Here is an 18,311-nt window from a genome sequence, read left to right on the forward strand (position 1 = left end):
TGTAATAAATGAAAATCTGCCCTTATTCCCTTATGGGGGACACAAGAGCCCTTACAGAGTCCTTTGTAGGTTCTCCATCGGTCGGAGGAAAAAACAGAGGCCAACCAGAGAATATTGAGAAGCAAAGCAGTTTGTAAGCCTGATCTTTATTGAACTGTTGCAACAGGGTGCCCCCTTCACACACAGGAGAAGGAGGAGGACCCAGAACTCAGGTGTGTCCACCCTTATATAGACATTTTAAATTGCCCGCCTTGGAGTCAAAGACCACCCCCAGATACATCATACCTACATCACAGAAAGGGCGGGCTAAAGCAGAAATCTGAGTGGGTTGATTACCTCATAATCTGAGTGGGTTGTTTACCTCCTGTCTGGCAAGTTACCTGTTAATGTTTACTGGATTGATACCTTGGGGAGCCTGGCTTTTGTAATGATAAGTACTTAGTTCCCGAGTCAAGTCACAGGCTCACCCTATTCATACACAGACATACCCTTAAGACAGGATTTGTGAAGGAGAAGACAATGGGGAGGCTCCACCATTTGACCTTACAGAGAAAACACCTGGTCAGCCTGGGAGTCAAAATGGCTCCATGGCTGCTCTCCTGTGCAGCTTCAGACATGTGGCCTATATATCTATGTACGTGTTTGCTCGGTACATTTATGAACCTTTATTATATACATAAGACCTTAATTTATTTATTTCAAGGGCATACGGAAGGGGCTCCACCCCAGCAAACCCGCTCTCCACTTTCAGCCAATCCAGTTGCCCAAGAGAGGCACACTCTGTGTTGCAGAACAAGAAAAGGGAGCCATCTTTCTTCCCAGTCTCTTGGCAGCCCAGATGCGCCCTTCTGAATGTGTGCCCGTAGCAGTGGCCCCTGCTGCCCGCCCCCATGCTACACCTCTGCTGCCCTGCATTACTTCATATAGTCAGCAAACCCCACAACACTTACTTATAGCAGAGGTGAGCAACATTGAGCACATTTGGTCCATCAAAACACTGTCCCTCACTCATGCTGGTGCCCTGAGTCAGCTCTCTTGAATTTGGCAGGAGACGAGTTAGGGCGGAATTCCTTGCAGAAAAGCCCTTTCAGAGCAGATAGGGAGACCGTTATCAGTTTTCCTTGAGAGAATTTCCCCTGGTTCTTGGCTTGTTCCCAAAGGAGCGTTGTAATCTTTAAAAGATTATAGTGCACAATGAAGGGGCATAATTATTAACTAGAACTGGAGGAACTATCAGTGTGAAGAAGGACAGTATTAGCATTCCTCCTCTGTTCTGGCATCCATCCACTTCAATCTTGCACTGACAGGATGCCCTCCTGGAAGTGGGCAATCGCTAAAACAAAGCTGAGCAAAATATCTATATTGCCTTTAAAAACAAACTCTTGTGTATGATTTAGACAATTGCTCAGGGGGGGAAATGGATGCATCAATACTGTGCTGCCACCAGGATTAAATTATTATCACTCAAAAAAGTTCCCCCTCTTAAGCCATTCAAGGTTAAGCTATTTTGAGAACATTTGTGTGTAGAGAAACTAATAAGCTTTTTTTTTAAAAAAAAAAAAAGTGGCAAAAGACTTCGTTTAAAACTGGAGCTTACTTTCTGTACTTTTCCTTTTTCAATTGAAAAGCGGGCAATTCAAAGACTTGGATGCTATAATTTTTTTAAAAAATGATGGTAATAGATGCCATTTAATTTTTCTTCACGTACTTGCAAGATTCTTATTTTTTGTAGGTTTCACCCTCCCCCACATATTTTTGATCCGCCAGCTTTGATTTGCATACACAACATTCTAATTACCTCTCCAAGGCCAACCAGTTCTGGATATTTTAAATCCAAGTTGCAAATTTTGAAGGAAGCGTCTTTTAAAACAACTCTGGACCTTTATACATTTGGCTACAATAAAGGTGCATTTCCTGTGCATGTCTTCGAAGCAGATCTGGCAATAACCATAATTTAGGAAAGCGTGAAGTTGTTTCATATTGATACTGCCATGTAAAACCATGCAAGGTGAGAGATTCATGTCCATAGTCTTGTCGTTTGGAAGCAATGCTATAAATCTCCCTACTGGTCTTGAGTGTGGATACCTCTGTAGGAGTTATAGTAACAGAAAAATCAGCATAATGTATTGGTCTGGGGAGCTCAGCTCCTCTTTAGGAACATTAGCCATGTTTACTGTTTGTTTGTATTTGGAAAAATTGTACCCCAAAGTTTTCAATTCACAAACAGCATGAAAAAAGAATCTGTCAAGAAACTATATTTATGATGAAAAACTTAAATGTAAGAATTCTGTCTCGATCATTGATTGAGTTACACAGGATTAACTATGTGAAAGGGGGGGGAAAGCCAGTTCTTTGAGTCTTAACCGAAGCAAGAGAGATCTATACTGCATTGGGATTCGGTTCACAGTTTGCTAAGAGGAAAGTGAAATGATACTGTTGCTAAAGAAATGGATATGGAACTTGTGATATTTCATATTTATAGTTGGCTGGTGAACACAGCTTTTTTGTGAGCTGGTGGAATTCAAAAGGTCAGAGTGTGATGGATCCTCTGTGGACATTCTATCAAAGCTCTATTGGTCCACAGACATAGGCCAATGAGTTTTTAGAATTCCAGTGAGAATCTGGTGACTGAACTGATGAATATGCCAATGGACACACCATATTATGCCAAAATGAATCCTTAGAGTAGGGATGAAAAATCACATGGTCTCTGGCCATTGGCAACATAGACTGGTAGTCCAACACCATTAGGAGGATATAATCATGTATATCTAAGTAGGCTTTAATCAATTAAGTACAATATTATACTGAATTGCTGATGGCAGCCTATAATTAGCTATTTTTTTTAAAAAAAATACATAAATATTGACATATATAGTACCCCACATTTCTCAGCAAAACTGCTTATTATTGTTGTAGTTGAAATTCTATTCCTGATTACGTTTGTGAAGCAAAAGTATACGGGATTGCTATAATATAAAGTGATGCTTTCATTTGGACAGAGATACTTACTGAATGAATTTGAAGCAAATATATTCCTTTGCAAGGCCATTAACTGTTTTCTATTGAGATTACGTTTGCTCGACCAAAAAGAAAGAGGAGGAAAAGCTCCAGAGTAGCATGTAATGCTTCATTAGCAGACATAACCTTGTTTGTTTGCTTTTAAAAATTACATTTAGAAGAGGAAATCAGTTTGCACCACTGACATGCTGCCAAATTCCTGTTTTATAAACTCCACAATAGGCAGTTTCAGGAGGAAGAAGGGAGAAAAAATGCTCCCTTTATGGCTTCAGTACTATTAAGATAAAATATAAATAAAAAGCTATCCATCCAGTTGAATTCCCCTGCTCAGTGGCCTTCAATTAGCAGGATGCTGTGCAGTTATCCCGGTGCAACATATAGTAAATGACCCTAATTGTGCGGTACGTATTTTGTGTTACTGCAATTTCAACTGGAACATAAGGAGTGCTTTGTGTGCAGTGCTGCTTGAGTGATGATCTCAGGCAGCTGATTGTTTGTGAAATAAATAACCTTTGGTCCATGTAGTATATGGGTCCTCCTTTTTGAAGCTTGAAATGTACTCTTTCAGTATTCCTCCATGGCAGCGTGTATTTTCCCTATATGAAAATTTATTTTAACATTCTCATGTAATGGTTCGTGAAACTGGGCTCCATGCCTTTCAAAATACTGCTTTTTCCTTTAATCTAGAATGCTTTACAACAACAACAACAAAAACTCTGCTCAAACTTTGTTCTAACATAGCCACTGGCACATCCGGTATACGTTGTATACTATCGTGTATGTAAAAGCATATGTCAAAGGGGATAATCTGTGGGGATACAAAAAAGGGACGTGGATGCATGTTATTGATGGGTCTGGAAAACAGGAGGCATCTTTCATTATTCATTTCCATCGATAATTAGAGGGCACCACTAATGAGATCATGTCACAAAAATTAAGATAAAAGATGAAAAGCACTTAATCCATTGTGTTTTTGAGGAAGCCATCAGAAGAGTTAGCGATGTTTACATTTAAGACTAGCTGCACGCAGGAGATGGAATGAAGAAGCCTGTTCATGCCACAAAAGAAATGATTGCCAGGAATGTTTTCTGTGGAAAGTTCTGCGAGTCTTCCTCTGCTGTCATCATTGCATGGCTGATTTAATCCAATATATGTATACTGGAAGTCTGTATAGATGGTAGTTTAGTAGGTTCTGTTTTAACATTGTGCACTCAGCCAAAGCAGGGGGATACACAGCTGTCAGTGTCTCAAATTTCAGGGGTGCCCTGTGCAGCGCCAAAATCTGGTGCCCCCTCTGCCTCTTGTTGGACGCAATAGCGGTGTCACCTGCTGCAGCACCCCAACATTGCCCAAATGTGATTTGGGGGGGTTCCCTCATACACCCACGCTGCTTCCTTTGTGTTTTATGTGTTGACAGTTATTTTCTCTCTCGTAAGGCAGGGTGGGGGACTGAGGTAAGCACACCATTCCTGTCAGCCCTGGAGAGCGTGTGCGCATGCGTGGGTGAAGGGGAAAGCCGTTGGTCACGCTAAGTCAGGCCAGCGCTGCCCAAGCAAAAATGTTCTTTTCCCCACATGAGGGAAGATGAGGTGGCAGCGGCTATTTACCTTTCCATGGCTCACACCGTGTAGCTAATGAGCGGCCGCCCCAGCAGAGGGCAGAACTGCTTCGGAGTGCAGCTGCCCAGGTGCTCCCCGCTTCCGCCGCCACAGACACCGGCTGGTGTCGCTCCTGAGGCGCCTCCAAACCCCTGCCGCCACAACTGCCCTTCCTGAGGTCAGTCGACAGCAGCTCCATGGTGGAAATCCGCATTGTGGCTCCTTTTCCCTCTTACCCACTCCCTACCCCAGAAGCAAAGATTGCTGTGCGCACAACAAACAGAGAAGGGGCTTGTCTCAAGCTGCCACCCGCCTCACTTTTGACCCCCAAGCCTGGCTAAGTCACAAAAAACATGGCATGCACACGCTATGCCGGCTGCCTGGATTCCTGGACCATCCACGGGCCAGATCTAGAAGGCAATTGGGCCTGGTCCGGCCTGCGGGCCTTAGTTTACCAACCCATGCTCTATGTCCTACAGTTCTGTGATGTGACCTTAGCCATTCGGGCTGATCCTGCAAGCTTCCTGAACTATGGCCGCATACACACCATACATTTCCAGCGCCCTCCCCCAAAGAATTCTGGGAACTGTAGTTTGTCCCTCACAGAGCTACAACAACAAACCACAGCTCCCAGAATTCTTTGGTGTGTGGGCTTTAACTGTATGGTGTGTGCCCACAACCTGTGACTAAAATAAAACAAAAGCCTCACCTGAAAACTTTTACTCTTGTGTCTGGTAGATTAAAATAGAAGTCAGAAGATTCACTGCATGTTTAAATATAGGTAAATAAAGGTCCCAGCAAAGCAGAATAAAACAGGGCTGCCCACTGATTAACAACACTGGCACTATCAATCCTAAAAGTTGGTTCAATGTACTGTATATAGCTCTGGCAGCTGAGAACCAGGAGGCTCAGTGTCCTTTTGGGATTCTGACAAACTATGCAGCTACAATTCGGAAATCAGAAATCCGAGAAAGGTGCTGGGTAACAGATGATCTAACAACCATAAATATGTTCTTCCATTTCCCATGCATGCAATGTTTGCTAACCATTCTGTTGGCAGTAGAACTTTGCAGTCAAGCAGTATTTCAGGGACTCATATTTTTTACCTAGCTGTTACAGCAGTGTGCATCACCTTTTAATTCTTCACTCGTTCATTCACAACTTCCTAGTGCTCTTGCTCATCTTGCTTTTAGCATTATCACACACTCAGGAGAGTTTAGAGTACTTAGCATGATATAAAAACCATGGATGTGGCTGCTGTCAAGCGTTCAGGGCTGGCATTGACCCAACTTGGAACACCCAGGAAGAAGACCAGGCTGGACCAATCAAGATTTGTCTAACAGCAGCAGAGAAAGTTAGTCAAAGCCAAATGCTTCTCAAGCTGGTCATCTGTCTCTGTATGCCTGAAAGATATTTGTTCTTGTTCTTTGTGAGGCAGCATCTGACAGATAGTGGCCTGCTATGCACTTTCTTGATTAACAGTGAGGGCTGAAGAAAAACCTTAGCTGTGCTTCTAGATGGGTGATATTTTTAATGCAATCACCAAAACTGCTTTTGCAAATACAGGAATGTGGGGATGTGGAGGGCAAGTACTATAGAAGATCAGAGGGATGGAGGAATGCTTTACTCTTCCCACACCTCCACGGATGCCACCCCATCCCTGTGTTAGCAGGTTTAGAAAGGCAGCATGAGGTTGGGACCTTGCTGTGCTTCTCTTGGGCAATCTAGTTCATTTCCTCAGGTAATTGAAGGTGATTTTATTATCATGGCACAATGGGTTGGCGCACCTGGCTGTTAAGCAGAAGGTTGGTGGTTCAAGCCCACTCAGGGATAGCTGTGCGCTGGATTCCTGCATTGCAAGGGGTTGGACTAAATGACTAGCTGACATTTAGAATTCATAGGATCATATAATGGAAGGGTTCCTTCCATTATATGAGTTTATGAATTCTAGATGTCAACTTCTTATTCCTGTTTCAGGTCTCAGCTGCTGAATTCACTCTAGATACTCACTTATCTGTGGCGATAATGTTACTTCCTTGTGTTTAGCCTTAAATTTTTGACTTTCATGTCTAGCTCTTCTCACCACTTAACAAGAACTCTAGGATACTCAAAAACATATCTTACGTACCAACAGGTGTTAGAGCAATCATGAGAGAGCAACAATGAGTCCAGTAATAACTTTGTATTGGCTTAAGATGTCAACTACACCCAGAATAAATGTTAAGGTATATATATATATAAAACTCACTAGTTGTTATTCTGAGTCCTGTCAAACCCAATTCACTTATCATTCTCAGCAAATCTAGTACTGTAGCACCAGGCTGAATACTAAATCAATGTGCCATAGACTGACCGTGAAAATCATTTTCAAATGAAATATATATCACACACAGGCAAATGGATATGTGCAAAATGTCTATATTATAAATCACGAGTCAGATGTACAGAAGAGTGATTAGTCAACTTCCAAGTATTTTCAATTTGTGTTGCACTGTAAAAGCAGAAGAGTTATTTTTCATTTCTTTATAGCTGTTAGTTAGAGCAAGATCTATTGACACGCAGTTTGCTGGGAGCCAATAACTTTTCATTTTTTGTTGACACTTCCAGATCCCTAATTTTAGGCAGGAGGGAAATTAAAAACAACACACGATAGCATCCAATTTACTCTCCCAATCCCCTTCTCACAGAATATTTCAATGCATAACGCCGTTGGAGGAGCCATGGCAGCACCGGGGACGCACCAGCTCTCAAATCCAAGGATGCCAAACCACGACACCAGCATCGTTATTCAACAAGCCATGCCATCTCCGCAGTCGAGTTCCGTCATAACACAAGCACCTTCCACGAATCGGCAGATTGGGTAAGGACATCCTCGGTTGATTCTTGCTTGGATGAAGTGCTGGTCTAGGTGTTGTGCCAGATGTTGTGTTTGATGAATGATACACGGCGAAACTTTTGCAAGATAATCTAGAGATGGGTGGCGGCGGTTATGAAGTGTTACGAAAATTCATGCTCAGGGTTCTTACTGCTGTTGGAACCTGTTGCACAACAATAAAGGATCTAAGTCTACTGACTGCTGTTTTGCTCCAAATTACTTGGCTGGAGTTTCCTTCTTTTACTGACTGCATGGACCCGTGGGGGACTTATACCCCAACGAGCTGAGCTGTTGAGTAGCCTCTCAACCCAGAATTTTCCTTATCAGTAGTATTGCTTAGCATTTCAGCCACCGGAAGAGCCATTCATTCAAAATGTACAGTGTTTGTTCATATATCTCGGATTACTATCTTAGAGAGAGACCCCACATTTCTTCTGTACAGTTTGGAGTCTATAATGCAAAGCTAATCATAACTGAGAGCTTAAGTGATAGCCTCTCCTCTCCACAAGAGCCAAGAGCTATCTTTAAGAGGAAAGAAGCTGATCACCCATCAAAATGTTCTGTGACCTTCAGGGCCACCCCACCCATGAGTGAGGCAAAGTGAGGCAACTACCTCAGGCTGCAGGATCCACAGGCGCAGCAGATCTGGCCTCCAAAGAATGCATCACTCGCTGCTGCTGCTGCTGCTATTGCTGTGGTAGCCATAACAGCTGTGGTGTGCTCCTTGGAAGCCAGATCTGCTGCCTCCTCCGCAGCCTCCCCACTGCCATTGCACCTCTACAGTGGCTTCTTGGTGACTAGGAGGCACTGCTGGTCTCAGAGCCATCTTACCCATAGGGTGCCGGGCTCTCAGGGGTGCCAGGCCAAGAGTCCAGGGCCCGAGAGTTGAGTCCGGGGAAGTGTCTACCCATCGGTTGGAGCGCTGCAGCAAGCTCTTCTGCTGCAGGCAGTTCTGCACCGCAAGTTCGGGGGCGACCGAGCCAGCGAGGCGCTGAGGCGGCTGGCCGGCTCCACTCTCCTGTGCGCCTGGGACTGGGCAACCGGGGGGGGGCACCGGGCGGATCTTTGCACCCCAGCGCCACATATGCTTAAGACAGCCCTGGCTGGTCTCCTCCCACCCCTAGGAAGTAAATGGTAGGGGCTGCCCTCTGGGGTCTCCTGGGCTCTGCGCCCACCTGACGTGATTCAGAGTGGGTCCCTCTCCTCCACCACCACGACAGCCTTTGATTCCCACTTCAGCCTTTGGGTAAGGTTGATTTGATTTCCCCACTTGTTCCTGATGTAGCTCTTCACTCCCCTCCTCTTCCCCGATTGGGGGAGCACCATTTTCTGCTTCGCCCCAGGTGCCAAAATGTATTGGGCCCCCAGCTTGATTCCGAAGTCAACCCCAAATCCATTATATTTAGGCTGAGGATTTTCTAACCACTCCATGTGCTGGCTCTCCCTTTCATCCATAATGAGCATCCAGCCAAGTTGTTGTCCTCAGTGAGTATCCAGCCAAGCTGTTGTCCTTAACCCATTGTGTGTCTTCATACATTGTTTATAATCTATTAGTCTGTTTCCTAACTTTTGAAAGATCCATCAAGGGGTATTCTACAGCTTTTCTATCACCTGTAGTCAAATGCATGTCTGTCGTGTTGTCATATGCTCGAATGCTTCTTCCTGGACCTCTGGCCTTGAATGAATAAGAATTGCATGGTGAGTGCAGCAATTGGTATGGTGGGATAGAATTGTGAAACTGCCCTTGCTATAGCTCACCTTTACAATGGGTAGGGTAGGACAGTGGAGGTGAGCTTGGGCTATGCAGGTGCAGCAGTAGAACCAATTTTGCTGCAGCTCTTTCCCTCCCCAGTGCCATCAAAGTCAGCTGTAGTGATGCCAGTGTTAGCTGAACCCCACCAAACTGACCTCTACTGTGTAAGACTCATTCAGAGATATTTCCAGATGTCTTTTTCTTCAAAAAACAATGCACAGTGAATGCCTATATGTTCCACACATCCCAGGCTCCTTCATTGTATGTGTTCTCCTGTTGTATTGACTTCCTGTTTTCTTAGCACTGAAAGATAAGAAAATCAGGTTCTTTTGACAATTTATGTACTCATTGATATTGATATTGGCATGCGGAATGTGGTTCTGTGAGTGTCGTGGGCATCTACTAGCTATTGACATTAGTTTTTTAGCTCATTAGTAATGGAGATAAACCCTTACTCTAGGTTGACAGTATTGTGTGATCTCTTAAAAAAATAATAATACAGTGGTAATATATTCCCAAAGGTGTGCCAAAGTTCTGTGGTGTATCTCTCTTACACACAAGAGTTCTGTTCCTGCTTTCACATGCATCCTTTGGGGCAAATCCAGAGAGCTTTTGATCCTTCAGATGTTTCTAACTACATAACTCCCATCATTCCTGGCCATTGGCCCTGCTTCCAGGGACTGATGGTAATTGTAGTCCAGCAACATCTGAAGAGCTAAGATCCCCCACATCTGCTTACCTGCTTTAGAATAGACAGTGTATTGTACTCCCTTCATTTTAGGCTTCAATTGATATGCATTTTCCTGGGACAAAGCCCATGGAACTCAATGTGAATTACTTCTGACTAGATACATATAGGATTCTATTCCTAGCGTTGACTGAACAACCAAATTTATTGGCTAAACCAAATAAGCACAGTCAAAATAATTGCCATTTGGTACATTTGTGCACATTTTCAAAATTGATTTTTACTGCAGAGGAGATACAGCCTTGGGTAAGGGGAAGAGGACATGTGAAACACTTATGACTGGAGTTCTTGGATTGTATTTCAACATATTCTAACTTTATGGGTGGTGAGGTCCTGGTTAACGTATTGTTGCACACCAGACTGACCTCCAACTGGTGTGGGATTCCAGGGGTACCAGGCACTTACCTAGGGTTCGTGATTCCTTTTGGAAATGAGGCACAGTGGAGACTGTGGTGTCTTTAAGATATACTTTTTTTAAAACATGTATACAAACTGAGCCTATGATGGAGGGCTTAACAGCATCATCACCCCCAAAGGGTCTTGTTTCTTCCATAGCTGCAGCCTTGGACTCAGACAGAAACCAAATGTTGTGCTCTCTGACACTCTATTTCTTGTTTTCTTTTAGATTATATCCTCTCTCTCTCTCTCTCTCTCACACACACACACAGACACACACACTTACTGACACACACGCACACAACTCTCTACAGTGGTACCTCTGGTTAAGAAGTTAATTCATTCTGGAAGTCCGTTCTTAACCTGAAACTGTTCTTAACCTGAGGTACCGCTAATGGGGCTTCTCACTGCCGCCGCACCACAACATGATTTCTGTTCTCATCCTGTTCTCATCCTGAAGCAAAGTTCTTAACCTGAGGTACTATTTCTGGGTTAGCAGAGTCTGTAACCTGAAGCATCTGTAACCTGAAGCATCTGTAACTTGAAGCGTCTGTAACCCGAGGTACCACTGTTGAGAGAGGGGGCCCCATCTATTTGCTCTGTTGCACCTTAATCCCCATTAATGAGTCGTCACCCAGGCGTTCACTTCGTGGAAAGCTAGTTTGTCTTGATTAGATGTTAACACTTGCTGGATCCAGGGATTAATTACAGGGGGCTGGCACCCACAAACTCATAACAGTATGAAGTATTAGGAGAATTTGCTGCCTCAGAAAATGATTCTTTTTATTTTTAGAGAGAGAGAGAGAAACGAGTGGCCCCGCAGAATACATTTGTTAAAAAAACTCTAAGCTTTTCAGCAGACAATGTCGTAATGGTCTTAGTGCGTCTTAAGTGGGAGCAGAATCTGGCCCTGTAGGCTATTGGAAACTGCAGTGTAGCAACATTCTGATTTTTATCACAACTGTAGATAGTTAAGTGTCAAAATATGGCCCAGCCACCTGCAAATGTTTGCACTGGCTGCAGTCCAATGAAAACAACAAATGGCAAGATAAGGTTTCATTCAAACTGTTGCATTCAGGCCTCACTCCTGCACATGAGCCTGGGATTCATCTGTATGCATGTGCATTTCATTCCATGAGGCAGAGTGAGGTGTCTTTGGAGTGGCTGTAACTTTTATTTCCAGGTCTTTCTTTCTTTCTTTCTTTCTTTCTTTCTTTCTTTCTTTCTTTCTCAGGAGGCATGTGTATAAAATGGAATCATCCTAGATACCTGACAGGATAAGGGTTGTTGTGAACAAATTACTGGCAGTGTATAATTTTTATATGCATACTAATTTCAGATGTTAATATGCTTTTGCTGCCGAGAAGGCCCCAAGTCAGATAAATGAGAAGAGGAGAAGCAGAATACAGCAATATTTCTTTCCTGCTCCCGCAAAAACAACAATGTGGTCCTTGTATATCTTAATAACCAAGCAAAAACAATATTTTTTGTCATTTCAATGTACTCCTTAGGGTTCTTACAGACAGGTGTTTATTGTGGGATTGGTAGCAACGTAAGCATGCAAGTTTATTGTATCATTCGCATTACACTATTGGTATCCAAATTTCAATCCATTTTTTTTCTTCTGCATTTGAACTGGATTTACCCCTTCTGTTGAAAATCTAGAAATTTGTTTTTAAAAGCCTGTTTCCGATTACCTGTTTGTGATCTTAGTAGTGTGTTTGCAAATTAAATCCCTGTCTGGAACCAACTTTAGTCTGAAAATTCCCATGTGTTGCTGTACTGTCCTTAAAACCAGTGGTGTATCTAGGGTTTTGCTGTCTGGGGCTGTCATTGAGTTTGCCGCCCCGCTTGCTGTTCCTCACCCGGGAGTCCTGCCGAATTGCCACGGTTCTCCGCTCCGCTCCGACTCTCCTTCCCTCCCCCTCCCCCTGCATCCCAAGGGGTGGGAAGGCACTCTGTTCCTGTCACCTCAGACTCCACCTCTTCTTTGCCTCATTGTGTTCTTTCTTTCTCTTGCTTCAGCCACAGACAGAGCTCAAACACCTATTCCTGCCAGGCAATAATAATAATAATAATAATAATAATAATAATAATAATTTATTATTTATACCCCGCCCATCTGGCTGGGCCTCCCCAGCCACTCTGGGCGGCTTCCATAGAAACCAAAAATACAGTAAAATATCACATGTTAAAAACTTCCCTTAAGATGTCTTCTGAATGCCAGGTAGTTGTTTATCGCTTTGACATCTGCTGGAAGGGCGTCCCACAGGGTGGGCGCCACTACCAAGAAGGCCCTCTGCCTGGTTCCCTGTAACTTCCCTCAGGGAGGGAACCGCCAGAAGGCCCTCGGTGCTGGACCTCAGTGTCCGGGCATAACGATGGGGGTGGAGACGCTCCTTCAGGTATACTGGACCGAGGCCGTTTAGGGCTTTAAAGGTCAGCACCCAAGGCAAGCACTTTAAAGGCAAAAGCACCCAAAACTAGTGCAAAGCAGGAGCGATAAGGAAGAATGTAGTCTCTTATACAGTGGTACCTCGGGTTAAGAACTGAATTCGTTCTGGAGGTCTGTTCTTAACCTGGGGTGCCACTTTAGGTAATGGGGCCTCCCGCTCTGGGCAGCTGCCAACCAAGTGTTAAAAACAATACTCTCTCCTGAGAGTGACGCGGTGGCTTGGGTGCCCGCAGGCTTCCCGCTGCCCAAACAGTCTACCCGCTGCCTCCCCCTCAGCTGTAGGGTGGCCCGGCTTGCCCTGCCCCATGGGCAGCGCACCGCATGCCGCCCCAGGTGCCCCAATCGACTTGCTCCACCACTGGTGCCAGTGAAGAAGGGAAACACTTTAATTTTTTTTTTAAAAAAAACTTTTTAGTGATTTGTTACCACAAAGAAAAGAAAAGTGCAAACATAACAAGAGATAAAGAAAGCAAAGAATCAAAAATGTAAACCATAAAGTGTCACAACCTAAAAGGATAAAAGTGCAAAGATACAGCAGAGTTCCAAAGAGATGATAAAGTATTAACTCATTTAAAACTTTTTATATTCTCCACCTTTGAGTTCCTTTATTATTGAGAATAAAGGTTCTGTACAGTGTTGAGTGAGCCCAAACATTTGCATATACAGAGTATTATTGACCCACTTTCCCAATAATATTCAGTCCAAACCACTGTTTGAGATAGGTGTCCACTCTTTCCTTAGACAGTGAAGATAATTTGATCTGTTCATTTATTATATCTGTGCTCTTTCCTACAAAGCCATTTACTTAGATGTTATCATGATGTGCCTCACTTAAAGTGTCAGCATTTATTGATTGGTACCTGAACAACAATGAAATTCTAAACTAAAACCTGAACAGCAAAGAAATTCTAAACCAAAACGATCTAGATTTTGGACTTGGTATAATGCTGCACATCTGCTTCATCAGTCTGAAGCAAAGATTTTTTTGCACATTTTTTTTTTTTAGGAGAACTACCTATTTCCATGGGAATCCCATGTACACCATTTTGAGTTCCATGGTGGAACAAAAAGGTTGGATAGTAATTAAATTAATCAATGCATTTACTTTTAATAGTATGGTGCTATTTTCACCACCATAGGAATATGGGCTCAGGTGCGGTGGAGCAATAGGTGGTGGGGCCAAGACATGATTTAGTTGCAATAAATTGAGGACAACCAACTGGGATTTAAACAGGCCACAACTTTATTGATTATAGATATCAGCAGGTTTTGGTTTTGGCATAGGCATTGGGTGTGTATCTTGAATCAATCATTGGAAATGAGCAGTACAGTGGTGCCTCGCAAGACGAAATTAATTCGTTCTGCGAGTTTTTTCGTCTTGCGAAGCACGGTTTCCATTTTTTCAGAAAAGTCTTCAAAAACCTCAAAAAAGGCTACCACACCACGTGCTATGAGTTGCTCCTCGAAGTCAAGTCGCAACTGCACCTCTTCAAGCAATGCACCCTGTATTACTGTAACGGTTTTAAGAAAAAGGAAACAAACTTGCAAGACATTTTCATCTTGCGAAGCAAGCCCATAGGGAAATTCGTCTTGCGAAGCAACTCAAAAAAACAAAAACTCTTTCGTCTTGCGAGTTTTTCGTCTTGCAAGGCATTCGTCTTGCGAGGTACCACTGTATTACTATTTCTCCCAGACACAAGGAATTGTTTTATAGCTCCTGGCTGGAGTTTCAGCTGCAAGAACAGCAGCCACTGGCCTGGTAGCAAATGCAACTTCCTTTCTACAAAATAATCTGTTGCCATTTCTGCTGCTTAATTTATTACTTCTGCTATATTTTAGGGAACGCTCTCTTTAAACATGAATAGAGAAAGCCCAAACAGCTTCCCACTCCAGAGTTCTTAATGGGAATCTTGTCCAGAATGAAATCCTGACAACAGCTTTGGTGCTGAGCACTCCGAAGCAAGAAGCAGAAGCCTTAACGTATCTTAACATGATGGGCAGCCTGTTTATATGTGGGAACCCTGCATATGTTCCAGAACACTAAGTAAAAATTGGGTGGCCTCCAGTATATGGTTACTCTTGTTTTTGCATTAGTTGAGGGCAGCTCCTTAAGTATATGCAGTTGCGGCCACTGTAACAGAGATTAGTATTGTGAGTCATCAGTATTTTTGGACACGGGTTGATGAAAATTAAATGAACAGGGCAGAAGCTGTGGAATTCTTGAGGAGTTAACAAAACAAAGTTGGTTAAAGTAAACAAGCTATTGTAGATGTTTGACTCCCTGTTAAAGCACCAATATAAAAATTTGAATAAATGATTCAGAGTTTAGCATCCAGGAATATTGGGGGGGGGGGGATTGAATCCATTTCCTGTGAAAACGCCTATTTAATATTCTCAGTTTGTGTTCTTTTCATGTGGTTTGTTTTCCTAAGGTTTCATGGTAAAGTTTTGAAACCAGTCTTAACCGAACACATTTGGACCGAAGGTTATAAAATGACAACCAGCTCTGACTGGAGTCCAGGTTGTTGCGGAAAAGCTTACTACTTCCTGATTGCTTGAAATTTCCCCATGGTTCCCTCTTCCTTCATGGTTCTGGATTACAATCCGATGTAATATAAAAGAAATAGCCACTGGCACCACAGTCCTAAACCAGTCCTCAGCTAATTTACTTAGAAGTCATTGATTTCAATTCAACTTGCTTCGAAGCAGGTGGGTTTGGGTTGCAGCTGAAGAAAATGGATTCTTCTGTTGCTTTGTTTGAAGAATCGGGGAAAAACTTAACATAGCATCACTGAGATGAAATACTTAAGCAAACCAGTGTCTTGCAAGATGCATAATCAGTAACAAAGCAACACACCAATTAACAATCTTTTAAATATATGGCAAATTAAAGATGAGGAAACAAAGGAAAACGAGGTGCATGACAGCAAATTTTCTGTAGCATCTTGATCTGACATTAATATTCAAATCCCCTGCAATGTCAAAATGGGCCATCTATTTCCGTGTGTGTATGTTTAAAATAAGCACTTACAGTGCTCCCTCTTAATGATTGCAGTGACGAGGAAGGAACATAAGGACTAAGAGGATTCCTAAAGAATCTGGTTCCAAGTTGTATAGGGCTTTGTATGCTAGCACAAGAGCCTTCAAACTTGGCCTGGTAGCATACTGACAGCTAATGCAGGACAGCCATGGTGTAATATGCTTTTGGTAGGCTGCTTTACTCACCAGCCTAGTTGCAGTCATACCTTCCAAGTCATAGGATTGCCATATGCCCTCTTTTTCAAGGACACACCCTCTTTTTCATGGGTATGTAAAATGAGAGTCATCCTAGTGATCCATGTTTAAAGGCGAAGTTGGCAAATGTGTCCTCTTTTTTGCTTCTCAAAATATGGCAACCCTATTTCCAGGGACAGTTCCATACTTACAGAAGCTCTCCTGGTATCTGATGAACATCCAGCTTTTCCTTAGGATGTCCCTATTTTCATCAGTGAAAATAGGTATGGAGAGTATGGAATAGGACTTCCCCAGGGCTTCTTTTCAGCCATAACTCACTTCTAACACCTCTTAGCCATTGTCATTCCAAGAGAATGAAGGAGGCTTTCACGGTGAGTTCTGGCACCTCTTTTTCTAGAAAAATAGCACTGGACGTCCCTGTTTTCATCAGAGAAATGTTGAAAGGTATGTACTAGCTAGAGCTTCCCATTCAGCCATAAAGGTGTCCCCACCTAGAGCTCATATTCATTGGCCTTTGGCAAACCACTATGCCCTTTCAGTAAGCACCTCTCCACTTTGGATAGTGTATCTTGAAGATAGTAGGAGCAGCCAACTTGGCATAATTGTTGTGTGTAACGCTTTGAAAGCAATGCTAGATGCTAAATGTTATTATTACCGTTTCAAGTGGTGCATGATTAACTTAATGAAACAAATGCTACGAGGCGTGGTTACGGCCATCTTAAAAATGACTTGACAGCTAAGATTAATATTCATGTATAGCCGTTCTATCTCCATCCCATTTGTAAGATTCCTGTGGGAATTCCTGGAGTCAGGAATTTCTGTTGTTTGCTCATTTGGCAGAGGGACCTGGGGCATGTTCTAGCAATGCAGCCTTTTATGCTCCTCTTTGATTCATTTCCTGATGATTGCCTGGTAAATTTGCGAGATGTGCCCCTAGCCATCAGCAGGGCCATAAATTATTCCCCATTAACAATAGCACGATACAATATGCTGCGGAGGATGCCTGTACATTCAATGGAGCCCTGTTCTCCCCAACTATTGTGTTCATATAGGATTGCAAGAGGGGCCATTAGGGAGGTGAATGGGAGGTCTGTATGTGTCTCTCACATCCACCCCTACCTTCATGGGGCAGACGTTGCTTGTCTTGGTGTAAGAGCCAGCGGCAGAGATGCAAGAAGCTTCTGGAACAGCATCACCCAGCAGCAACCTGCATAATAATAATAATAATAATAATAATAATAATAAATTTTTATATCCCGCCCTCCCCAGCCAAAGCCGGGCTCAGAGCGGCTAACATCAAACGTATAATACATTAACATAAAATCAGACAATCAATTAAAATACATCCTCAAATCAGATCAGGATCAGAATAAAATCCAATCGGATGGCAACCCGCAGATTAGGGTTGGGGACCTTCAATGCTCACCAGGCCCAACTATTTGTGCTGAACTTATATGGGCCTGTGAGAAAAATTGGGAGGCCACTTTCATGCAAGTTCTTATGAAAGGGGAGAGGGAGTCAGACTGAACCCCGACTAAAGGCCTGGCAGAACAGCTCTGTCTTGCAGGCCCTGCGTAAAGATGTCAAGTCCTGCATGGCCCTGTAAATATGTGAGACCATGTCATATTACAGGTATTGCGCCATCTTGCAGTTTCAAGCTTCTTGGTGGCTGCAGTCTGGTGGGGGGGGGGGGAAGGTCTGCGCATAGCCACAAATGGGTAAACTTGGTAATGGTCTCACGGTAACAGAGCAGTTCGGAGCAGCTTCTTCGTATTAGCCTTATCACATCAGGCCATCGGAAAGCAGATAGACAGGTACATCTGAGAGACCTCTGAACCCAATTAAAGTTATGCCACAAAGAAATCAAATTCATGTGGTTTGCATTCGGAAAGTTACATTTGGTGGGCTCTCCTTGCTTTTACTTGGAAACCTAATGCACACCATGTGAACATTTGAAATGCTTTTAACAGTTAAGACCAGCTCAAATAACACTGAACTAGAGCAGCAATAAAGAATGAATTAAGACTGATTGCAACTTGCAGTCAACATTATTATTATTTTTCCCCCCTTTAAAGGCATATATCTTCGGTTTTCTGCTTTTAGTAGTGCAGTAGCCGTCCTATTACCTTTTGAAATAAAGGCTTCAAATGACAAGTGCAGTAAATTGCACTATATCTGAATTTTGTTTTGTTTTCGGTCGGGAACAGTAGTGGGGAAAACCTGGATACCAT

The 18,311-nt window shown here is 43.1% G+C and overlaps 1 protein-coding gene across 8 annotated transcripts in view; it reads left to right on the plus strand.

Moving 5' to 3' along the window:
• The window catches only part of CREB5 (cAMP responsive element binding protein 5), a 263,319-nt gene that overhangs the window by 89,273 nt on the left and 155,735 nt on the right, over nt 1-18,311 (plus strand). For all 8 annotated transcript variants that reach the window (XM_080974908.1, XM_080974909.1, XM_080974911.1 and 5 more), the window contains one exon: nt 7,307-7,479. In XM_080974908.1, coding sequence (XP_080831034.1) covers nt 7,307-7,479 — 173 coding nt within the window. The remainder of the gene's footprint in view (nt 1-7,306; nt 7,480-18,311) is intronic.

Source organism: Podarcis pityusensis (genome assembly GCF_964106645.2).
Source record: "Podarcis pityusensis genome assembly, chromosome: 12".
NCBI lineage: Eukaryota > Metazoa > Chordata > Lepidosauria > Squamata > Lacertidae > Podarcis > Podarcis pityusensis.